Source organism: Ambystoma mexicanum, chromosome 10, assembly GCF_040938575.1.
Source record: "Ambystoma mexicanum isolate Mex_15411 chromosome 10, UKY_AmexF1_1, whole genome shotgun sequence".
In the NCBI taxonomy this organism is placed as follows: Eukaryota; Metazoa; Chordata; class Amphibia; order Caudata; family Ambystomatidae; genus Ambystoma; species Ambystoma mexicanum.
Window position 1 is genome coordinate 806776353 of NC_090932.1, and position 26281 is coordinate 806802633.

At 44.6% G+C, this 26281-nt stretch overlaps 1 protein-coding gene across 1 annotated transcript in view; it reads right to left on the bottom strand.

Moving 5' to 3' along the window:
- The window catches only part of PPM1L (protein phosphatase, Mg2+/Mn2+ dependent 1L), a 983415-nt gene that overhangs the window by 96299 nt on the left and 860835 nt on the right, over positions 1-26281 (bottom strand). Inside the window, exon 3 of the mRNA XM_069618470.1 lies at positions 347-508. Coding sequence (XP_069474571.1) covers positions 347-508 — 162 coding nt within the window. The remainder of the gene's footprint in view (positions 1-346; positions 509-26281) is intronic.

Genomic DNA, 26281 nt, shown 5'->3' on the forward strand with positions numbered 1-26281 from the left:
TACCACGTTTCTTTGAGTTGCCATGTTGCACCAGTGATTCAGAACAGCCACACGCATTCATGCTGAGAGTTTCTTCTCCATAACAAAACAATGTGTGTGGGTTGTGCAAGGTTTGCTTTGCACAAACTTTACAAAAACTTTACTGAAGAAGTAAAGTGAACCTGGTCACCCGTTGCTTTTTCAATATTTTGGCCGCTTTATTTACAAACATGAGCAATTTGCTTATTTGGTAACATTCACTTCCGATTTTCAAACAATGTAGTGGGCCAGGTGATGGAAACACCATTGATCGAAAACAATAATATTAAGATATAGCTTCCGTACAAACATGCTTCAATGTTCTCACCAGCTCGTTTAATCCTCTTCCGCTCCTTTAGTTGGTATGGCTTGTGATCATGTGACAGAGGAATAGCGTTCCCGTCCTTGTCGCACAGCACTCCACGGGAATCCCCAACATTTGCCACGGTAAGATCTTTATCTGAGAGCAATGCAATCAAGCAAGTTGTTCCTGGAAGAACAGACAAGTGTGATGTAAAGTAACCAGCCCCAGATACAAATGGAATGTTGTAGAGCTGCGTTTGATTGGACCGACAATAAAAAAATAACACAAACAGGAAATTATACATTAGCGTTCACATCCCCTGAAACACCTCCCAAGTAATCCCAATGTTGCATCACGTGATCAGAAACGTTTTTTGTAACATTTCAAAAGCAATTTAGCAAGGACATTCCTCCTTTCCTGCAAATGACTGCTCTAACTTTGGTGCTTTCTGTGGCCCTTTGTCAATGAACGTCTACAGCAACCCAACTACTGGGATCACCTTGAACAATACAGACTAATGAAAGAAAGATAAGCAAAGATTAAACGGTTGCAATTAATGTAGGCTAAACAATGCACACTCGCCACTACCATTGGCGAGTGAGAATTCACTCTTGGCGAGTAAGAAAGGGTGTGCTGCGGGCATATAAAATACTGCCATTCATGCCAGCGGACAAATGACTGCTAGGGCTGGGTGGTAAAATGCCATTTGATATTTTCATCAATCAATTTTAATCAAGAGACACATTTTAGGTGTCCTATTGAGGGACAATTCAGGAGACATCCTTTTTATGATCTATTTAATTCAGACAGTTTTGACATAAGTAAAAAAAAAAGCATTAAAGGGGAATGGAGACAACTGTAAGCGTATCAGAAGCCATGGCATGCACACATAAACAAGCAACATGGTGTACTGTTAGAAAGGCTGGATGTAAAGTGCATGCTACGTGCTCTGCACCACAAAGCAGTCGCCTCAAAGACCAACTCTACTCCATGTGTTAAGATTATGCGTACAAACATCTTTAAATATAGTCAATCTGGTGTAGTTATTTGCATAGCCACTGGTTATTCAGAAAACCTGGCCTGCCTGGTGCTGTCAAGGGCCACACTTGGAAACTCCTAGCACAGATGCACACAAAAGTAAAATAACAATTTGTGTAAAACATAACATCAGAAGGCAGCATTCATAAATTTTATTCAAGAACAGGATGAAGGGAACATTCTGATCAAATACTTAGATATTCTCTTTGATGTGATTACCTTTAGTCAGGTCAGCCCTGTTGAAAAGGAGCTTTTGTTCTGTTTTTCCAACGGCTAAGATATTGTTTTTAGATATTGCTAGTTTTAAAGCCAACGGCTCTAGAAGGCCCCCCTTTTGTGGAAATGACCACTCTGCGGTCTTGTGCTTCGATAACGTTGCAAACTGTTGCCAGCCTCTCATCCAGAGTACATTTTAATCTCTTGTAAAATCACACAGTGACGTATGTACACATTTTAGTGTCATGGCCCACACATTTCCGGGAACTTGCACGCGTGTAAAGGTGTTCATGATATCAGTTGCCACTCCCAACAGGAACCAGCTGCCACCATTCTCAATCTTTGCTTAATTACTTCAAATAAGGAAATCATACCTGAAGGTTTATATTTAGATGCATAAATACGTTGGCTAATTGAGATTTTACATTAATCAGTCATTTCACTAATGTAACTCAAAACGTTAGAAGGCATTGTATGGCGATATACCAAAATTACCAAAAAAGGCCTTGGCACTGGGGGGAAAACCCATGGCAGTTAGTTGTACAAAAATACATTAATGCAAATACGTGTGGCTATACTGGTGGCAGTGTGAAAAATCCACAAAGTGTACTTTATGTCTGTGCTCCAATTAAGATTTTGAGGGGAGAGTATTGAAAAGTAGGAGTACAAGAATATTTCAGAGAGCCAAAAGGCATTTCACATCGTCTAGTGGGGTATTTTTAGGAAAGTAAAAACACATTTTAATTTTAAAGACAGGTATTTGTATTAAACATACTCTTTTTGTTCCCAGTTATTACCATAGATGAAAATGTGATATATCTTCTGCTACCTCTTCAGATTAGGTAACAGAATGGTAGAGCTCCTGTGTTCGGCATACACTGCTGATGTCTCGAGTCTGCACACATCAGCACAGCAGTGAAGATTGCAATAAGGGACTGACACCTGCATACCAGTTACTCCCTGTTGTTGTTCTTAGGGAGTAATATTGGCCGCCTACTTGGAGGGCTGCTTGCTTTGCTGTGCTGATGGCTTATATAGGAGCCTGCTCGTGGCAAAGAGACATTGGTTTCAAGTCCGAATGGCGAGACACAGAAGGCCAATTTAATTTGGCAGCTATACAAAGATTTCTGGAGAAGACCCAAAAGGACACAGGGTCCTGTGGTAAGTCAGACATAGGAGGCGTTTCAAGGGTGTTCATTAAAGAAAAGAAAACCTGATCTAGCCCTAGCTCAAAGTTCAGTTCTTACACTTCTGTTTTTTCCTGAATAAGAGGTGGCTCGGGGTCGCCATGAAAACTCTCTCATTAATGTCCAAAACTTGGTGCAGTTCATACGGATTGGTAGTCAGCATTTTTCCTAGCTTCCTCCTCAAAGTTTCTGGTTCTAGTGAATACAATGCTCTACTCAGTTTGTCACTTATTGCTCTGTTTGAACTATCGGCCCTTCATGCCTCAGGCTTTTTCGCTTGCTTTCCCCTCGTGGGACGGTTCTGTCCGTTCCTAATAGGCTTGTTGGTCTCTGTATTCAGGCTTCTGTTATGATCTCTCCTCCCATCTGTGAAGTCCTCACTCTTGTCCCTTCTTGGGTCTACTCGTTCTCTTGCTTTCCCCTTCTTGGGATATTGGTACTTTTATCCCCTTGTGGATTCTTTTCTGTTTTGACCCTCCTACGCCTTTCACGGTATTAGCCCCTTGTGGGTTTAGTCATTATCCTTCACTCCCCTGTGGGGTACTCTCATTCTAGGTCCCTCGTGAGTATTTCGCTTCTCTAGGTTCTCCCCTTCCCAGTGCGCTTTCACTTGTAACACCTTGCAGATATTTTGCAACTTCGGCCTCTCCGGACACCTCCGGCATGCCTCCGCCCTCCACCTGCTTCCAGTCTCCAGCCACGTACCTGTTTGCATGCGGCGAGGCATTGCGAGTAACACAGCATCTCTTCTGGTGGTGAAACCGTAAGTCCGATTTGCTCACTGTCGGGTCTCCACTTGTGGTTCCTCCGGTCGGTCGGGTACCGGTCTTCGGTGTCTGCTTTCTTGTACGCTGGGGTACTGCACATGCAGCAGTTTCTTCTTTGCTCCTCTCGGCAGCTCCGGTCTCTCCGCCCCTCGCATGGGCTCGTCAACGTTCTGCAGGGTCTCTGCCCACCATGCCTTCAACGTGGTCCTGCGACCAGCTGCTCACCAGTCATAGATTGGGCTCCACTTCCATCTACTTGGGCCCGAGCATTTTTAGTTCCTACTTACTGTGAGAGAGAACTGTATTGGTCCTGGGCTTCAGGTAGGGGGATTCACACAAATAGTCCGAAACTAAGCCAAACCTGTTCAAAGACCTCTGTATATTATTACAAAGATCTACTTGCATGCATTCCAAAGATTGCTGATTCATCAGAATAGGCAGGTATACAAATATCTGCTTGGGGAAGTCTTGTCCCCTAAGGTGGGGTCACCCCCTCTGAGATCCTGCTTACTCTGTCCCCTTGGGAGTATATTGCACAGAAAGCTCACCTACGTATTCTTAGAAGGGGTGGCTCCCCCTGGCGGAAAAAGGGAGGAATTCCCTGGATTCGTCTGAGCCCCCAGACAAGTAGAAGTGATTGTCCTCTCACGCTATGGACGATTCCCAAGAAACTGACGTCCATTCAACATAGATCGTTAATGTCATTACCAGCGTCGAACAGAACTGATAGAAACCGCAGTCTTGAAAAATGAAATCACGGTAAGAATTTGACTTGAACACTAACGTCGAGTGGGGGCAATTAATCGGATACTGTCCCAGCTTTTCGGAAGAACGTGCTACTACAATACTGAATGCAACTCAAGTCATTTATTGCAGCCAACCTTTTCTAAAACTATTTTAAATCATTTTCTGACTTTAAGTCAATGCGAGCGTGTAGATAGATAACTTCTAAAGAAACACCAACACGACACTAATGTACAACGTGAGGCAAGTGTTGGATATAGATGTAAGCCTACATAAACATACACTCCATGTACGAGCGTGCTGTGCATTTCTTTATTGTTTATGTCCTCTCCCACTTTTGATGTTCCCACTTCATCAACATTTTCATATATCATCCATGTTCCACTATTATTGTCGTTCATTTGGTGCACACTGCTCAAAGCACTATATGACCTAGGACAAATTCAAAAGATAAAAATGTAATACAAAAATGAAAAATGAAAACGTAGTGTAATAATGGACTGGTGTTGAGAAAATCTCCATCATAAAATAGAGAAAGTTCCCATGCTGGGAAGTAAAAAAAAAGGAAAAGAAGAACAGTGCTCATTGCACAGCACTAGACCAGTGTTGGAAAAGATACCAGAAGTGCACTATTTTAACAATGTGTCCCTCCTCAGGGCCTCATTATGAAAATAGTGGGGCTGCTAAAAGCAGCTCCTACTATTTTTAAAATAGCACTCAATTACGAGCTGGGATTGCATCTCCCATTTCCTGCATGGGGCACATAGAAAGCACTGCATGGGGCAAGTAGGGGCCAATTACAGCCATGCAGTAATGTAACTCATAAATCTGAGGCAATACCATACCATGGGTCTCACTACGAGTTTGATCGTAATTCGGAAGTAAATCTTCCGAATTACTACCATAGGTCTCATTACGAGTTTGGTAGTAAATCTGCCAAATTACCACCAAATTCAATTACCGTTATCACCCCTTGTTCCTGTGGAGTTACCACAGGATTAGAAGTGGTGGTAATTCACAGAACCACCGCTGGTGGAATTACTGCATGGTAATTCCACCGGTGGTGAATCCGCCAAAAATGATAATGTGGTGGTGCGGGAAAAATGGTGGTGACGGAATACCACCACATTTTTTCCTGTATCCCCAAACCTGACCCATATTTTCACTGTTGCCACCATACTGATATTTAGGCCCTCAGTTTGAATTCAGAAGATTAATTAGTTACCTGTAAATTTGTGATAATTGCTTTTCAACCTTTAATCAAGGAAGAGCCGAGATGTTTTTGTAGAGGACTAACAAACCAGAATTACTGACGAAAACATGAACTTGAGGGCCATATTACATTTAATGGTCAGACCCCTAGTACTCGTTGCTGGATCCATGGCAGCTAATGGCAGAAACGTCAGCTGGTGAAAATAGTCACTGGCAAAAGTGCCCACCTACCACCACCGGCAGACAGCAGTTGTGATGCTCAAACAAATCGGTTGTGTACCCACTTTCTCCAATGGCTATGAACACCTAAATGGCACTACGGAGGAAGCGGATAAGTGAAAATAAAAATAAACAATTATTAATTGCCATTGACTGGTAGAAGGTGCTTTTCTGGGGCCTGTTATAACAGTTTTCCTGTAAGGCAGCGATGCGCAACCGCAAGGCTAGTAGCAGTGTAGGGAGGGGGATGTGAAGTGGGTAGCCACAAATGACCACCGCCGCCAGTGGAGGCCTTTCTACCGAGTGGTCCTCTGGACCGTTGTTTAGAAATGGCTTGTTGGGCAGTAAAACAGGCCATGCAGCCCTTCTAACCCCACCCAGGGGCATGTGACTTGGTACAGCAATCTTACTCTGCCTGGACATTGACCAGTGTAACTACCTGCAATCCTAGTCAAGAAAAAAAAGATGTAGTCCCTAAAATACTTTAGTGTCTTGTAGGAGCTGGTCAAGTAAAATGCTTCCTTTTTAGAATGTTGGGGGTAGGAGGTAAAACAAAATCCAAACAGCGAGAAAAAAAATCAATGTCCAAACCATTAGATAAAAAAGAAATCAAGAATTTGAAAAGCCATCAAACCAGATTATCATAACCCTCCACATGCATGTAGTGATACAATATAGGTTATCAAAATATAGAATAGGATCCAGATGTGATAGATAAGGATTAAAGAAACAGCCTGTTGCTGATGTGTCACTTAAAGATTATAAAATGATGACCAGGCCCAACCCCCTCCGCTCAGTGCCGCCCACAAAGTACCAATGCATTGTTGATAGCTGGATAGGATGGCTTCACTCTGCCTGCAAAACCTCCAGAAAGGGATCCAGCAAACACGGGGAAAGGGAACCAAGCAGGTGATACTGCAGTTAGAGGCCACAGTTACTATGCTGTAGAAATACGTTCAGTGGTGGCTGCCCCCACTGAGCTGTTGCATCAATCCTATGCTGGAGATGAAATGGATCTTTACCCTCTGTGCATAGTAGATGGATACCCACAAAAATGTTACACATACATTGTTTCTGCAGAAGCACTTCAGGTCTCAGTCATTCAGGTGCTCTTATTTGTTTTTTCTGTACTGGCTTTTCAAGATGTGGAATTCTCTTCAGGTAAAGAACCTGGATGCATTGAATCATTTGGAAGGTACATCTCAAAACAACCTTGCCGGATAGTGTGTGTTGGTATCTGGTCCTGCTGAAGTTCCTGTTTTCAGTAAACTCTTTTTTCCAGATTTTGTCAAAGCAGTTATTTGTGTGGGTGTATACGATTGTGATAACTTCACGTGCACAGAAACAGGAAAACAACTCCAACTTCTTAATGTCAGTACATCTCCTGGATTGAAGGAGTAGCCTTGCCCACCCACTGGACGTTGTGGGCGGTCCTTTTGCCACCATTATTATATCCGAAAATGGGCTCATGTGGATTATCGAAGAAAAGAGTCTATTTACTCCCCTTCACCCTAAAACTCACCCATTGTAAGAAGCTCACTACTTCCCATCATATCTGAGTTCACATCTATTGTATGTTCTTTTGTGATCAAAAGAGCATTGTTCCTCCTGCACATAAATAAAAATAAACTAATATTCTAAGGATTTCTTTACAGGACTTGGTCACGGCTATCACATGGTATAGGGAGCCGCAGGAAACCTTTGTCACATTGCCCCACTGACGAGGCAAACGTCCTCTATTCTGGTACAATGACTCATAGTACTACAATTACAGGTATTTGCCCGAATAATGATAGCATTCCTCCCTAAATTGGGGGATCCGGATTCAAGATGAAGGCTAATCCTTGGATACAAGAGACTGTGGGTATTGAATAAGGGCCAGACCATGAACTTACCATGCTTTTAGCAGGCCTACATCTGAGGTGCTTGGAACTATCCAGCAGTGTTTAGACATTAACAGGATAACCAAACTATCTATCGTAAGCAAGCCTTTCATAAAACACCAAAAGCCAGAGATTCCTCGGTGCAGAAAAGGCCATGGTGATTACTGTGATGCTAAGTAGCATCAATTACCCTGGGCTGCCCCACTGGACCCAGTGCACAAAACCACATCCATGGACCTGACGGACAAAGCCTATATCCTTTTTGGTTATTGTGATGGAGACAGTATTCAGGGTTTACTGAACTTGTCATGAGTTCAGCTATTTTGCTTGGGTTCTGTTACGAATCACAAGGTATCTATCGTCACTGCTTCGATGGGGAGAGCCCCTTCCCATGAGGCTAGGGATGTGAGGCCGCTACCCGATAGTCCCCCTTGGAGTGGTATTCATTGGGTGGATCTCTTGGGGAGGGAAATCGTCCATGGGACCAGTGACGATCAGCTTAGGAGAATGCAGTATTCTCCTCCTTCCTTTCATCCCACTGAGTACCCTGTGGTCCCTGACACCTCTATCTGTGTAGAGTTGAGGAAACCAAGTCAAAAGAGAATACTGAGATGAAGAAGAGTGCTGCTGAACTCTATGGTGATCATCAGCTTAGTACTGTGATGAGGAAGAAGGGTAGAGCAATGAGGAATGCCTATAGTAACCAGAAAAGGCAGTCTAGTTGCTGGAGAATGTCTATTGGTTAGCCAAAGTACAAATTAGAAGAAGTACTAGACCATTTGTCAAGCCTGCCCGAGAGGAACCAAGAGCAAAGTTTGAATGCTGCAGATGGAGATACACGAGAAGAAGCTGTAGACCACAAAGACGGTGAAACAGAGCTGCCGTCTCTAAGGGTACTGCCAAGAAGCGGCAGACCAGGAGAAACCAAAGCTTAACCAAGTACACAGAAGACTTGGGACCCCTCCTTGAGGGAGGCCACACACCCCGACTCACTGAAGCCAAAGCAGGGACATGGACAATAGCAGGAGCTGAGACAGGAGGATCGGAAGGTCGCCCAGAGTCGGAAGAGCCTGAGCAGGACGCCACGCAGCGGGAACCCAGAAACAAGGTACGGGTGCTGCCTGTGGTCCATGCAAGGGTCTGAGGACCAAATAAGGGGAGCCTAAAGAGGGTTGGGGATCCGATACAAACTAAGGCTGAAAATATATGGTCACGTACCCTAAGAGAAATATAAGGACACAGATATATGCCGCATCAGTAGACAGTTGGCAGGAGAGTAAACCAAGTATCTTGGAAGGCCAATATAAAGGGGTCTGGGACCCAGGCAAACAATAGTGTTAAACCCAAAATAAATGGGTTGGAGACCTGTGAGAAATACAACAGCAAAGCCAACATAAGAGTGTCTGGGACCCTGACAATATTAAATAGAGAGAGAATAAAGGCGGTGCCTGGCAGAAGCCAATATCCCAAGAGATAGAAAGGGCTAACAAATGCACTGTAAAAGCTGAAACAAACTTTAGACAATATCCTATGTGGATCAGTAGATGGTAGGAGACTACACCAAGTATGTTCAGTTGGACAAAGAGTACAAGAGCAAAGGACCACAGAGGCAAAGCCAAAATAAACTGGTCGGAGACCCAAAAGAAATACAAGGGCAAAGAAAAGCTGAAACAAACTTTATAAAATATCCCATGTGGAACAGTACTTGGCAGGAGAGTACAGCAGGTCTGTTCAGTTGGACATTGAGTGAGACAGGGGTAGAAAACACGCAGAAATAACACACCAGAGTCTGGGAGAGGCCCACAAAAGCAAAGCATACAGGCCAGGGGCCCATAGAAGTCAAAAGAAACACATAGTCAAGGGGCTGATGCCCAGAGCAAGTTGGGGAGAGCCAGAGAGAATATAAAGGGTTCTGGGACCCACATATAGGAGAAAGGAGTTGCAGAACAAGTCGGGGAGATCCTGAGACAGCCCAGAGGGATCGGGGACCCATGTGAAAGAGAAGAAGTACAAGAAGCTGAAACAAAGGGTCGAGGGAGCATTGCTAAAGGAAGAACATTTTTCTGGAATTCTGAGTTCTATAGTCAAGTCTGGCAGGATAGTGCACCAGACTTGGCGCTACAGTTTTGAGCTGAAGACAAGAACAAGGGGAAGAAACTCCCCTTTATTTCTCCCTTCGATTCTTGGGAACTGTGTTTAAAGAGTCGCTCGTGTTTTGACAACCACAAACTGAATTTTAAAGAGGCTGTATTCAGAACGAGAGAAGCCTCCTTCTGGATCAAGAAAATGCCCAGTTCTCCTTAGTTTAGTGCAAGGGGCGGAAATAGGTTTGTACACAGGACGGTAGACATTATACTTTTGACGGACATCCCGACAGTCCTTAGTGCTTGATTTGAGGGAGGGAAATCCCTTTTAGTAGTAGAGCTAGATAGCTTTTTCCTTTTCCTTACTTTTATAATAGAAGTCTTTGCCACCAAGCATGCCACCACTGTGTCAGACTCATTCTTCTGCACCCTTCCAGTTCATATTTTTTCCCAGAGGAATTTTAAGCGCAGTTTGTGTGGCTAATTTCTTGATGCTCGTGTGGCTGTTTATTTCATGTAGGATGCAAAATGTAACTTTATTTTCAGCCTAAAAAAATACTTTTTCAAACACGCTCACTGAAGAGCTTTGTGTTTTAGTGGTCTTTCATGGATAGTGGTTTGCCATGAACTCTTACCATTCAAAGATTTCCAGTCCAAGTGGTGTTTATCAATTTAGGGGAGTATGGATGGCTGCATCATGCATGCATGCATGCATGCTTGGCACGTGATAGACAATTCCACGGCCCTACTAATCTTTTAAGAGGTGCATGCTAGCCAGGCGCAATTTCTCCTTGCTACTATGCAACTCACCTCAAAGATACACATGTATATATATGAATGCCTGGCTCACACATGCTTGAAGATTGACCGACTCTGCATCAGTCCTAGAGACCTTTCAGGAGGTACAGGTGTGTCATGCATACCCCATATTGTAGTACCACACACCCCAATGATACCAATGCTACAGACCCGTGCTTTGTACATGGTTGAATTTGCACTTGACCTACAGAGGTGCAGCTGTGCCAGGAACACTCCAATTACGCTTGCCTACTAGTTTATATACTGTCTTATTTGGATAATAGTCACAGATGCATATACTTCAATTTCCTCTTGCTAACTCCCCATCTGGGCTCATGCAACCCCATTCTCTATGCAGTGTTTTACTACATAATTTAGCTCTGAAACCTACCACTCACACCCCCCACTTCCCCAAAGAATCACAGTTCTGAAAGGATAGTAAGGCATATCCGGGCTATCAGAAACATTTGTGGACACCAGAATCTCAAAGACCGGCATATCCAGGTTTGCCTAGTCATATTAGCGGCACCAACGCTTTGGAACACACTAACGGCTCACATCAGAAATGAGCAATCACACCAGCGTTTCAAGAAAATGATCAAAACCTGGCTCTTTGACAAATTCGACTAAGATCTTAACCAAAGTTGTCAATGTCTCTGAATTTGTTGTAACTGAATGTTTGTATGTAACCAGCTCCCTAAGATTGTAACAAGTCAAGCTCTTAAGTAACCAACGCCATGATACCTTTGGGTTTGGGTGTGTAACAAATACAATAAATAAATCAAATAAATTATACGGAGCAGCACACGTTGCATTTCAGTTGATGGGTGATGCAATGCACACCAACACACGTAGCAGGATGTGATCACCTCCATTCCTGAACATAAGGAAAGGATGAGGGCTGCCCAAGTATGCAGCAGTTAGGGCAACGGGTACCCTGATACCATGGTTAGCAACCGGAGGCGATAACTGGAGCGAGATCTAAAAGGAATTACCAAGTGTTAGCCACATAGTCATCAATTGCCACGGAGGACGATAGAGCTGCTGCCCTTTAATGTCTGAAGGCAAAGGTGAAACTAGATGGGAGCTTAGAAGTGTTAATCTCAGGGGGGTGAAAAGAGTCAGAAAATAGCACCTGGGCAGGAGAAGCAATCAAATCTAATTTCAGGACAATTCTATACCCCAAAAACTAAAAAATAACTATTGGCAAAAGCGTGAAACTTCAAAGAATATCCTCTAGGATACTCTGGAAGGTAAGAGACGGGATTGTTCTTAATGTTTTACTTTAAAGTCCCGAGTCAGAAGCGTTTAGCACTGGTCTCTGAAAAAGAAGGGGATTGTTGAAGGCAACGATTTAATTCTACTGCACAAGCAGGACCGGAGCTATCCAAATGAAAGCTAATCGGAAACAAGCATCTTGAGGTGGAGTAGCAGTGAATGCTTACTGCACACTGTCAGATGCTGTCCTGGAAAGGAAGCAAGTCTGACTTCAGGTCAATTAGGCATGATTTGGTGCAAATCTTGAAAATTCCAATGGAGGCCCTGGGCTCTAGGATCCAGAGATAAACGAATTAAGGGACAGTGCACACACAAAGATGGATCCAACAGCAGTGCCATCTAGGCTGCTACCCAGAGGTACACAGAGCCCACAGTCCAAATGGACTATAGGCTCATGCATTACAGAAGGCCCTGGCCGTCAGGAATACAGTCCAATACTATTGACTAAAGTACACGGGCACAAGGTTTGCTAATGGGATCATGAAATAACAAGAAGGGAGGGAGAGGCACATCCTCGCAAAAAATAAGGGCTGTGATCCAGAAATGAAATGAAAAACCTACTTGGCAAGCCTCTACCTTATAAAATAGTGCTGTCATTTTAGGTGCGTGAAATAAAATCTTCAATCTAAAATGGGCTTTTACATCTCAGAAAATGTTATTTATTGATCTTAGCAAGCCAAAAAATAGCCATAAGGAACATAAAAAGGTCTGTTCACACGACACCTTCTAGTAAAGCATGATGCTCAGATACCGGTACAGGTTTATTACTAAAAATAAACCTCTAGGCGAGTGAAACCTTAACATTTTGACCATATTTTCTTTTAAGAGCAAGTGTCTTTGGTGTAAAAGCGATTGTCGGCGTAATGCTCAGTAGGATCTGCTGTCCTGTTGTCAGTTCACGCAGAACAGCCATGAAAGAAATGCTTAAGAAATATTACACGGGCAGGGGGAACATTACCGGGCCATATAATGTTTGCGACTATAGTTACAGGCCGGAGCAAAGGAAGGGCCTCAACAAAGCCCCAGGCCATTACCAGGCCTGGTAATGCCCCCGTGCCCGTGTAATATTGCTATTAGCACCTTGTACCGGGGTACTAATAATATTTTTTCTCGAGTTGGGAAACGGCATGGAAACCGTTTTGGAACTCAAGAAAAAAAGGAAAGAAAATGGCCACCATGGATCGGGGAGAAGGGACAACACATATGCTCTTCTACCTTTCCATGGCAGGCATGAAAAATATATTTTACAAAAAGTAAACAAATGAAAATGGCTGCCATGGAAGGAAGCAAAGGGACTTCACATAGCCCCTTCTCCCTTTCCATGGTCGACATGAAAAAGATAGAAAAAAGTAAACAAAGAAAATGGCGGCTATTCAGAGAAATGGAAGGAACTTTGTGGCACGCATCTCGTATCAGGAGCAGGGAAATCTTTGTGGTGCAGGTAACGACCCGGCGAGGGCCAATCAGATTCATTGTTACACTCTGATTGACCCTCACTGGACACTAATTAAGAATATTTTTATTAATTGTGCATTTGTAAGGTGCTTATACATCATGTACATTGTGTTTCAAGTGTCCACAGGCTAACAGAGAGAGAGGACATGGGAATGAAAAACAGAATATAACAATGAAAGATAGAGGTGGACCTACTTGGCCTTGTGGGCATTGAGAATGTACTAGTGCTGAGAGAGAGAAAGGATGAGAGAGTGAGGGGGCTAAGTGTTAGTTCTCCCGAGAGGGCAGTGCTGGAGAGTGAGCAGCTGTAAGTGCCTAGGTGAGAGTGGTCAGCTGTCAATAAATAAGTGCAGACCTGTGGTGGCAAAGGCCAGCGGGTGCCAAGGCAAGTGCTGGGGGCGGACAGAGTCTGAAGGCGATTGAGTGTGGAACACCATGGCCCAAGAGGACACATAAGGGCCCTGATCACCAATCTCAGCAACTGTGAGGGAGGAAGGGAAGGAGGAGGTGACAAGGAAAGTCTTGAGGAGCTTCCGAAATTTGAGGAGATCAGGCTCAAGATGGAGAGGAAGGCTGTTCCATAGCAGGGAGCCTGCTGAGGAAAGGGATTTGTCACCAGCTCTCTGTTTAGCAAAGTGCTTGACACACAGAGAGTTGGTGCAGGAGGAGCCTAAAGATCTGGAGGGAGAGTATTTAGTGAGAGTAAGCTGTAGATAGCATGGACCCCGGCCCCAGGCAGCCTTATGGGTGATGCAGAAGAATTTGACTTTGATCCGTGCAGCAACCGGGAGCCAGTGGAGTGTTTCTTAGGGCTGGAGAGATATGGTTCCTGGGCTTGAGGCCAAGGATAAGTCTCACAGCCCTATTCTGGATTAGCTGGAGGGGTTGTGGAGAAGAGGAGAGTAGATTAAGGGAAAGGCTACTGCAGTAGTATAACCTAGAGAGAACCAGAGCTCTACAGACAGAGTTTCTGGGGAAAGTGAGGAAAGGAAGAATTCCTTTTATTTTATTTTATTTATTGTTCACTTGTTAGGTGCCTGAACAGTAAGTAAATACTGTTTCAAAGTGCCCACAGGGCAAAAACACAAAAATATTAAAAACGTTGGAGGGAAAAAGGAGAAAGGACGAACCTACTATGCCTTCTGAGTATCCCTGTCAAAGGGGTGCATACAAGAAATGTAAATGGTGTAGTGTGCAAAGTGCCCAAAACCTTCTCAAATCTTCGCAATATATATACATAGCCCTGTGAAATACAATCTTCATCAGATGACTACATTACACACCAATGGCATAAAGTTCAGCATCCACACAAGCTAAAGCACAGAAACTAGGACTGCACCATATCTCCTATGTATACATATAAACATAACACACTAACATACCCTCTGTTTAGGAAAGTGTATATGTGTAGGAGCTGCATGCAGAATATGTTTGAGCATAGTGAGTGGAGAGAGATGCATTAGTGGAATGGTCCCAATGAAGAGTGGCAATAGTTTGGATATTGTGGTGAGAGTGGTTTTTAGAGTGGCTACTAGGAGAATAAGATTGTGCACTGTGTTGCCGTTACTTCTGAAATTAGATTCTACAAAGAAATACAGCAAATGGCCTTATCAATGGTGACAAGGGAAGAAAGGGGGATTTGCTTACGTGCCCCAGAAATCCTATCATAATAAGAAGTAAAACCTTTGCTGTTCCTGCTGCTGTACATCTATAGAATAGATTTTAGTGATGACGCTCCATTTTATGAAAATTGAATCCACTGACCTAACATGAGCCACCACAAAAACCCCAACACAAAAACCTAGGATAGGCTGTTTTTGATCTTAATATTCTATTTTATTCAAAATACCTAATCAAACCCAAACGTGGTCCCCTGATTTTATGCTGGGGAAAGCACACACCTTAATCTTTGCAAATAAGAGCAGACCACTTGTCTACAAAAAAGGAAAGCACTTGCCTACTTTTGTCTCACTATTATTTACATTAATGCAAAAAGATCAATTCCTATAAAGTAAACTTTGAATAACTATTCTTGTACAGCAATGTGTAATTAACATTCAAATTATCACTACTAGTCGGCTTCTGTCTTCTCAAATACTTTCATCTGCAATTGACAATATATATATTTCACTTTATTTTCTCTACTCCCACCGTCAAGTATTGTGACCAGGAAAAAACTGCAAAACATACATTTCTATGTATTTTCCCCAGCACCTTGGACAAGTGTTGGCAGTAGAGAGCAATATTATAGTATACGGTGGATTGACATAGAACTTGCTTATTCTCATAGCGTAAGAGAATGTATGGTTGGTTCCTAGTTTGGGAATGCATGTAATATCAAGAGACTAATGCTGGACTACATTGTCTGAAGACCTGGGTTTGGAATAGAAGCTTTCATTATTGGAGGACGCAAGCTCTTGGTTCATTTAGAATGTCACACTAGCATGAGAAGATCATTTCAGATGTAACCCTCCAATCCTAGTTGACATAAGAAGTCTGCTTAAAGCAGAGTCCCTTTTCTGAGCATTGTTGTTCAGTCGAATGACAATGGTTATTTAAATTGACCTCTAAAATGAACAAACTAATTCCCTTCCCAGTTCACTTTAAGGATTTAGCTTCACCCAAGAGATCCGTTATTTACACTATGGCAGGGGATCTGCAACATCTGGCTCTCTAAATGTGTTGGACTACAACTACCATAATTTCTTGCCATTGACTATGCTAGCCGTGGATGATGGGAGTTGCAGTCCAAAACATCTGGAGAGACAAAGTTGCAAACCCCTGTACTTTGGCTTACACAGATTAAGAAGTTGAATATTCATCTGCATATATGTGAATATATGGTATGCCATTTCACATGCCCATCTTAAAATATGCCTGTGGAAACACAGGGATTGTGATTGTTTGGTTTATGCAGAGAACAATGTATATGCATTTTGCACTCAAAATTGGACTGCATTCTATTTTTAAATATACTTCCCCCCATATTTCCCCTAACAGCCCAATCCCAATTTAGTGGCCTAGCTGGTAAAGGATTTCTATCAGGGGTTTAACTAGTTCTAGCACCACAGTGGTGATTTGGTGCAGTATAAAAGGTTCCATGTGATAATATCCCTGCGAAAATGTCACCATACAAGAATGGCGCCTTTTTTGCGGCATTACCCCATGGAACCTGTGGGAGCCACCCCCACAACCTGCGTGTTTTTTTAAAGGGGGCGGAGACACCCCCGCTCTCATTTACCCCGTATATTATGCCCATAAAGAATGTCGCCTATGCCGTTTCCCGGCGACCATATGGATGGCGACATTATTTATGGGGATAATATTACCTGATACCGTATAAAAGCTCAATAATTAATTAGTATTTCTTATTGCATAGGGATTGTTATACTTAACATTGAGTTTGTTATTTAAATGCCCAAGGCAGGTCAAACATCTATAGCTCCAGGCAACTTCACCCAGTCACCTAGGCCATCTGTCTGGCCTTTCAAAATCCTTCTCAGGAATTCTGGTTCTATTTTGTGCAAAGTTTCTGCATCATGGTCTCTCTGGACAAAAGGCCTTCTTGATGGGAGCTTCCAGCTACCTGCAAGGTATCATCATACATCAGGACTTGTCCATTCGAGCAGGGTCCCCAGTTTGCAGGCTTGCCAAGAAACCCAGACCTCTCTCTATTTTCTATGGATTTGAGGTGAAGTAGCTGATCATGTTCACCAATGATGCATCATTTGGTGCAACAATATTTGTTGGGATGGGGTCTTTCATTGGTTCTCTTCCCATATGCATACTCAAAATTCCACTCCCCACTCTTTGGATTGCTCCAATTTCTTTTGTCATGTGATATTGTGAGATTGGGCCCTCTCCCTTCTAGAGTTTGGACTCAAATTATTGTTTCTCTCATAATTTCTGACATGAATTTATCCCATAGTGAGATGATTTTAAAACAGCAGGATATTCCTGTGTCTGTCACATACAGCATCAGCATGTCACGAGAAAGGCACTGAATTATGCAAATGTATATAATGGATATTTATTGATAGATCATGTTTAGATTCCAAATCGGTTTTTGTTTTCTAAAACAAAGCATTGGGTCGTTATGGTCAAAAAGGAAATTACCATTTGTGCGGTCTAAATGAACATGGTCATTTCATTTTAGTTTATTCTCTGTGCACTGCAGTTTCCATCTAAGCTTCATTATTAACTAGAAAGGCTGCGTTAGGCTACAAGCGATGAAAACAGACCCGCAGAGATGGTCATTTGTTACTAACCTCGAAGTCCAAAGTTCGGCCTGTGCTGAAACGTAGCCCTTTGATGTACAGCATTGTGAAAAACGGATCCGTCGGAATGTGACCAGCTCTTATCCATAAAAGTGGGGAGAGACCACCAATAGTCAATATTCTGGAATGCAATCTGGTTTATTTCCTTGTGTTTTTTTATTTATTTAAGATTGGCATATGCTCTGAGCGCGCGTCTGTGTGTCCAGTTTAGCGTAATAGGTCATTACTGATTGATGAGAGGCGTTGCTTTGGGGGATGGCTGAACTATGAGCTTCTATCTTGCCAACCGGGCTTAAAAGCGAGGCAGGCCACTACCAGAGTTTCACTGTATGTTTGAGAGATGAGAATGCATGCTTCAGCACGGTTTCTGTGTCATTTGTGTAACTTGGGTGTGCAAAAAGAAAGAATGCCTTTTTACATGTCATATTTGCTCACACATGTTGCTCGACGAAAAGCAATCCATTACCCAAGTTGTTCAATGAATCGCATTTGTATAAAATGCCTTCCAAAATCATACTGAAGATGTCAAGGTATCCTATCATGTGCTGGGATGGATGCTTTATTGAGAATTATGAAACTCTCCCTCAAATCTAGTATCAACCCAAGCAAGTGGAATAACCAGCAGAATTCTACCAGACATCAGCTACACAATGGATAATACAGCCAAGCCTCGAAGGGGCTAAGCACACTTAAGTGTATCCAGCTGCACCCCCCCTGTATCCGCAGCCTGACAAATGAAAAGAATAAAGTCTGATATTTGACTGGGAGATCTGTAGACTTGCTTGTAGTATTTGTTTATTTATAACGCGCAAACCATCAAGCCCGGAGGCATCAGGGTGCAATTTGTACAAAGTTACAATAATGCACATATACAGACATAGAAATTACAATAACAGAATACTAGCAATGTTTCTATATACATCAATTACAGTGCCGCTGAGGCTTAACAGTGGATATACCCAGAGGGTGTCCAGAAAATAGTAAGGAGGTCAGCGGGCCAGAGCATGTAAGACAGGAACTCAGAACATGTCTTAGTGCTGGTCGGCATTGGTGTTCACAGTGTAACACACTCAGGCAACTAAAGGGGGTGAGTTTAAGATTGTGAAACTGGAGCCTTGAGGTGTGTCCTGGAATCTGACAAATCAGATGGAAATCCTGCTCTATAAAGGCAAAAGAGAAGGCAACTACAGAGCATCTGCACGTGCCAAGCAGGGGAGTTGCTAGGTCTGGAAAAGACCCGGGGCTAAGCTGATGTCGGAACTGTTGGGACTGGGGGCTAGCTAGTCTTTTGGCTGTAGCTCCTGAGATTCTATCCGGGGCTACAGCCAAAAGATCACGGGCTATAGCCCCCTTACCCCCCCTAGCAACGCCCCTGGTGCCAAGTGCATGTAACGTGAACATCTAATGTGCTTTCGCGAGAAAGGACAAGTAAACTACAGCACATAAGATTTAGAAATCTTAAACAGGTGTGTAACTAACTTCCGGTAGAAACTCGCATGCATTTGATTTCTTAGCCAACTGTTGTCACCACAATTACATATGAACAGGTCAGACATGAAGAATCCAGCGTCATCATTGTTCATGCCGTGCCCAGGGGAGGCCGGGATACAAAGCCAGAAAGAGACACATTATTCCAATGGATTGAGTGAGCAGAACTTTTCATTTGTAAGAGAAAAGGACTCATTTATTTCTTTATTTTGCAATGTAGCGCACCCAACCAGGAGGCATCTGGGCGCCTTATTCAGACATTGCTTATGTCGGGAGGCCCTAAGCGTGCAGCATGAACACCTGCTGCAGACAAGATGAAAGATCGGATGCGAACAGTGGGTTTGAAAGATGCATCAAAACTCTGGAGGCACAGGACAGCCGTAAAGTAAATATAATATTTGAAAGGCATACGTCCCTTGCAATATATGAAAACCGGGCGAACATGTGCACAATTAGGTCAGTGCCCTTCCCTTTGATACCATTTTATGCTTTTAGAACTTACAATGATTAACATTTGCTTGATCAGGTGATGACGAAATATGAAAATTCCAATAGTGAGCAAACAGTAATAAAAACATTTAAAAGGGCCCTGCATTAGTTCAGGTGCTCACTTTGTGCAAAAGGCACAGGAACCTGAACAGGTGAAGGCATTCGCACTTAACAAAGACAGGCTATATAACTGGGAAACACAAAATCAATAAGCCCAATTGCAACTGCCTCGCAAATGCAAAGGATGATCAGTCAGGCAAAGCAGCGGTAACGCCGCAGCAATGGATGCGATACACTCTAGCAAACGCGAGCCCGCAAATTCAAAGTGTTTACTTTAGGAGTGTGCACACTGTGCCTATAGGGTATTAGAATGTACTATGCTTCCAGGCACTGCAAATGCCCTTTCGTGCCATTTCAGGTAATAAGCATGACACATCACCTTGTCTCGGGAGAATAGCTCACGGGCAACGTGCTCGCCGTGGCAGCAAGAAACCTCTGTGTATTAAGCGCGTTATAAATAACCAATCATAACAAACCTTATATGCAGATATTCATGTTTTAAACATGTACAAGTACAATGGGCCCTGCCACCAGAATTCGGCTCTGGAGAAAAAACTACTGGGATAGTCTTTTGAACGAATCTATGGTCTTAAGGAGCCTTCTCCTGCAGCTGGTGTCCCTTTGTTTTCAGGGCTCACTGCTGTAGTCTTCAGGTCACCTTTTATAATTATCTTTAAGGTAATGCCACCCTCCCCTGCACCCCCCCAGATCCTTGCCAGTAGAACCTCTGCAAAAAGAGCAGCTGCCTGCCCTCCATCATTCTGCTCCTGTGGGAGTAAACTGGGATTAGCAGCAAGAAAGGATAATTACTGTTTTTTTGGTTTCATTCACACTAATTCATTCACAAATGTGTTGCTTATTTTTGTTACTTCCATTTTTTTAAAGGACCCTATTATGCGTTTGGCCCCGGTACTTAAATGTTTCAAAATATGTTAGGGCTATGTGTTAGACGTGTGGCCCTGCAGCACTTCATAATTGTGAGGATTGCATTTGATGGCACACCCTCAGAAGGATATGGTCACATGCACAGTACTGCACATGGACATGTTTCCTAGCTCAATTCTGTAGCAGAGCAGTACTTCTGGTGAGACTATAGAAGGAATGGCTTCAGATTGTATTTACGCATTCTTTTTTCTTTTTTTCTTCTTTTTTTGGAACAAATGTATTATTTTCACACAAAATGTATGCATTCTTGACTAACGTTCTTACCTTCCTCTCGCGTGTAGTGTTCCCCAGGGTTCCTCTCTTTCTCCTCTCTAATCTTTATGTTCAGACTTTGTCTGTTTTTTATGGATTATATTTTTTTTACATATGCAAACAATATTGTCTGCTTGGAGGGGTCTTCGGATCCCTCGGCTAATCACTTTCAAGCATGTATGCATGCAGTGGCCAAATGGAGGGCCTGCAATTTTTTTTTAACTTAATTCTGGGGAAAACCAAGTTATTATGGCAGTTGGATGACTGTTGGGACTGAATTTCTATACTCTGGCCTGGTGGAAAGATGTATAGAAGGCCAACCTATATTGTGACAGGGAAAACTCTGGGAAGCTGTAGCCGAACTAGTTTAGGTAGCAGTGTCAGGCAGTCTAGGCTAAGTTCTTCAGAGGAGGTGAGCTTGTAAAGGGTCCACAATGAGGTCAAACAATGGGCATCACAAATTAGCCTTGGACAGAATGTATAAACATAGTTATTTAATTATGGCCGAAATCCACTACAGAAAAATGAATACAAGCAGGTAGACTTAACACACAATATTATCAAACTAAATACATATATACATTAACTGGGGTGCAAAGCATAATACAAATCAAATACTCCTGCAAAGGAATGGATAGACAAACAAGTTACTTACCATGTCTGGTAATGTTCTTTCGATTGGGATGTTCCTCCGATGTATTACACATCTATGACAGGTAATGTCCACAGCTGTGCTGCTTGGGAACATTTTTCGGCAGAGGGCGTGCTGCGTCGATGATGTCGATCGGTTGTCCCTTGAGGGCCTCTGTCGAGGGTTGACGTCACCGGATGCTAAATATAGGACGCACGGGGCCCGTAGCCTCAGTTACAGTTTTTTTCCCAAAACGTGTGGCACCAATCTCCTGCCAGTATGACTGCAGAAAGCCTTGCGGAAACATAAGCTTCAATCGCATAAGAAATTATTACTAGAGGGGCAGGCTGGGAGGGCGATGTGGAATACGTCGGAGGAACATCCCATCGAAAGAACATTACCAGACAGAGTAAGTAACTTGTTCTTCAAGGGGATTGTGTCCTTCGACGTATTCCACATCTATGACAGACTCCCAAACCAGTACCAACTTATGGAGGTGGGAAAAGAATTTACAATTTAGAATTTTAGAATGCCCAATCAAATGGCTGAATAAAGGACTGACTTACCAAAGGCCAAATCCTGCCCATGGATGGAGTCCAGGGAATAGTGTCTCACAAATGTATGGACAGAGGCCCGTGTGGCTGCTTCACAAATATTGCGAATTGGAATGCCCCTCTGTAGAGCAGTAGAGGCAGCCACGCCCCTAGTAGAGTGAGCTCGTAAGCCTACTGGAGGGTCCTTTCCTGCCAAATGGTAACACTCAGAGATCATCAAAATGATCCATCTGGACAAGCTCTGTTTGGAAACAGCCTGACCCAAGCGCCTTCCAACATAACCAACAAAGAGCTGATCGTCCACTCTGACCCGGGACAAAGATAGAAACTCAAAGCTCTCCTAGGATCCAACCTATGGAGCCTCTCCTCTTCCTTAACAGGATGTGGAGGAGGACAAAATTCCGTAAGAACCACCTTCTGGCTCAAATGAAATTCCAACACAACCTTTCGGAAGAAAAGAAGGCCGCACCAGAAGGACAACCCTGTCCTTATGGAAAACAGTAAAGGGTGGCTTGGCGGAAAGTGCCTACAACTTGCTCACTCTGCGTGCTGAAGTAACTGCAACTAAAAACACAGTTTTAAACAACAACAGTCGCAACAGACAAGAATGTAAGGGCTCAAACGAAGCTCCCATTAGGAACTTTAAAACCAAATTCAAATCCCATCCCAGCACCTGGAAAGGCGATGTTGGAAACACATTAGTTAGCCCTTTTAGAAACTGAGAAATCAAAGGGATCTTAAAATAAGAACATTCCTCAGATGAGCGCTTAAATATGGACAGCGCCACCAGGTAACCCTTAATGGTACCCACTTGCAGGCCCTTGTGGGCTAAAGAAAACAAAGACAAAACCAAAGGAATGGAACATTGGAAAGGATCCACATTCTGTACCCTGCACCAGTCACAGAACTTTCTCCAACGGCAACGGTACAGGGATTTCATTTCGGGCCTTCTGGCCGAAAGCAACACCTCCATCACGTCTTCGGGGAGGTCCCAATCCTTATAACTCAACCTTCCAGATACCAAGCATGAAGGCTGAGAGACTTGACCTCTGGATGGAGAACCCGACCCCCCTCCCATGAGAGCAGATTGCCTCGGTAGGGAAGACGGCGCGGAGGGCAGATGGACATGTCTAGAAGGTCCGGGTACCACGCTCTCCTGGTCCATGCCGGAGCAATGAGGATCATTCGGGAACCGAACCTCCGTAACCTCTGCAACACTTGCGGAATGACGGGGACCGGAGGGAACGCGTACAGCAGTGGGAAGGACCACTCCGCCTCAAACGCATGCCCTAAGGCTCCTATTGGAGGAAATTCCCGCAAGCAGAATCTTTCGCACTTCCGGTTGACACTGGTGGCAAAGAGATCCACTTGTGCGGTTCCCCAAAGGGCAAAGATCTCCAAAAGAACTTCATGAGCCAGCTCCCACGCGTGCAAGACCGTGCTCTGCCTGCTCAGAGCGTCCACCGTCGCGTTTTCGTCTACGGCCAGATGAACTGCCGAGATCGAAACTTCCTTCTGGATGGCCCAGAACCAGAGCTACATCGCCTCCCTGCACAAAGGGAGTGACCCTGCCACCCCCCCCTTTTTTGTTGAGGTAGTGCATGGCCACTGTATTGTCCGTCATAATCAGGACATTCTTCCCCTGCACAGACGGCAGAAAAGCCTTCAGGGCTAGCGTGACGGCCCCCAGCTCTAACAGATTGATGTGGAGTCTGGACTCCGACGGAGACCAACGACCGCTGGCTGTCAACTCATTGGCATGAGCGCCCCAACCTGTGAGGGATGCGTCCATCACGATCATCACCTTCGGCCATGGTTGCCAAAATGGTGCTCCCTTCATCAGATTGCCTTCGTCGGCCCACCATAGAAGATCCTGGGCGACCAAGGTCAGAATCTGAACGGGATCCAACATCCTGCCGGAGAACTGCGACCACTGCATTTTGAGAGCCCACTGCAGGGATCTCAACCGCAGCCTGGCCTCTGGCACAAAGAAAATGCAGGAAGCCATGAGGCCAAGCAACCTCAACAATTTGAATGCCGAGAGACTCTAGGTACGTTGGAACCTGTTCACCATCTGCAGAATGTGATGAGCCCTCAGCTGGGGAGGCGAACACTGCCCCAGGGATGTGTCGAGCACTGCTCCGAGGTATTGGAGCCGTTGGGTAGGTGTCAAATGCGACTTCTTCAAACTGAGGGAGAAGCCCAGCTTGTGAAGCGACTGGCAGGTGACGGACAGATGATCCAGGGCTTGCTCGGGAGAGCGCGCCCTGATCAACCAATTGTCCAGGTAGGGGTAGACGTGAATCCCCCCCTTTCCTGAGACACGCTGCCACCATCACGATCAGCTTGGTGAAGACCCTCGGGGGAGGTCAATCCAAACGGCAGGACCCGAAAATGAAAATGTGAGTCGCCAACCGCAAACCTCAGGTACTTCCTGTGCTAGGGATGAATCGGCACATGAAAGTAAGCATCCTTGAGGTCTAGAGACACCAACCAATCCTGAAGTTGAAGGGCCTGGAGGACTTGAGAAAGAGATACGAACTTGAACTTGTCCTCCTGAGGAGCTTGTTCAACCAATGCAAGTCCATGATGGGTCTCAACCCCCGGTCTTTTTTCAGGATAAAAAAATAAGGGGAATACCATCCCTTGTTCCTCTCTGCTACAGGCACCAGTTCTATGGCGCCTTTCTCCAGCAGGGATAGGATTTCCTGTGCAAGGAGCGGATCCGGACGCATCAAAGAGAGCTTACCCAGTGGATTGTCGCAAGGCCTTTACCGGAAGGGAATGCAGTAGCCGTGAGTTATGATCTCCAGAACCTACACATCCGTAGTAATGGCTCGCCATTCTCCAAGATGCTGCGCAAGTCTGCCCCCAACCGGTAAACCACGGGACATGGCCTCATGACTGAGCGGCTGCGGCAGTGCCTGAGGGCAAAGAGGCAACTGTCTGAGCGGCTTTGGCATCCTGAGTACCTTGCTTTCCACCTCTGGTACTCCTACAGTGGCCCCTTTGACTGGAAGCTCCTCTCGATCTACCAAAGGAAGAGTAGTACCAAAAGGAACCTCTGTTAGGAAAGATTTCGTAATTGTAGGTAATTTTCCTTCCATGTGGCAACCCCTAAACTTTTTGCTGTTTTTCACCTTGTTCTTGACTTTGCCAGAGAAGTGCAGCCTTCTGCTGCACTCCTCTGGGCTTTCGCTCCTTTCTTACGGGGAAACTGACATGCCCTTAAGACTGTCAGTACCGGGGAACGCTGTTTCCCGTAGTTTCTTTTATCATGTTGCGGCTTTCGTGCAACATGACACAAGAGGGCACTGTAAGCTAAGTTACACCTCTCTTGGGTCTCTAGCCTTCTACAGGCCCTAGATACTCGTTTAGGACTGTATCTGATCGGTGCAAGTGATTCAGGGACGGGAATGGTGGCAGCGATCGTTTCTTGTGTTTTGAGCTCCTTTTGGCGTTCTAAGCGCGTTTCTCGCGCTTAACCCAAAATGGTGGCCTGGCTCCCAAAATGGCCAGACCACGAGGCTCCTTTGTCCTGTCCGCTGACCGTCTTGCTCCCTTCACCTTCCCCAGGTCGAGCCGACCCGGGGCCTTCCTTATTTGGGCATGTACTTTCCCGCGAAACACTGATGCTTTCGCGGGCTTCTACATGTCTTGTGTGTGCCTCCAGGATGTGGGCTGGGATGTCTGGTCCCAATACACATCCTGGGTGCCAGAGAGTCTAGGGTGGTGTGAATGCCTGGGACCACCGTGGTCCGTGATTGGTCCACGAATGGTGTGAGTGTTGATGAGCGGATCTCCCATTGGGTCCCCTCCGTTTTGGCGCGAAGGGAACCGTGGATAAGAGGGGGCTGGAAACACCACTACCATGTCGATCTCCTGAGTTCTCACGAACGAAAGAATACAGGAGCCAAGTATCCTGCAACCAAGAGGCTGGACCGAGGAATCGCTGGTGACCCGCTGAAGGACTTCTCCTCTGCACTGCTGTCGCCTTGTGAAACCCTTTTCACCTTTGATCGAACCAGAAGGCCTGTACTGGTACTTCGACCCTTGGAATAGCGGGAACAGCTATTCTCGGCATCTTCACCATCTCCTGCCAGTAAGCCTTCGGAAGCGTCTCTGGGCCATCCAGCTGACTGACCAGCTTACACGGGAGTCTTGCTCTCTAACCGCCGCCAGGTTGTGTAGTATTTCGAGTCCTTGTCACTCTCACACGCTTCGTACACTTGGCGTTCCTAGGTCTGAAGTGAGTAGTGTACATTTGGCTCAGATACACACGGCCGCTCCGTTGCCCTGCTGTGGTAACAAACTGTGCGGGTTTCTTCGATTGGGACGTCTTTTTACTCAACACGACGACGAGGCGTTCCCTGCTCTTCTGA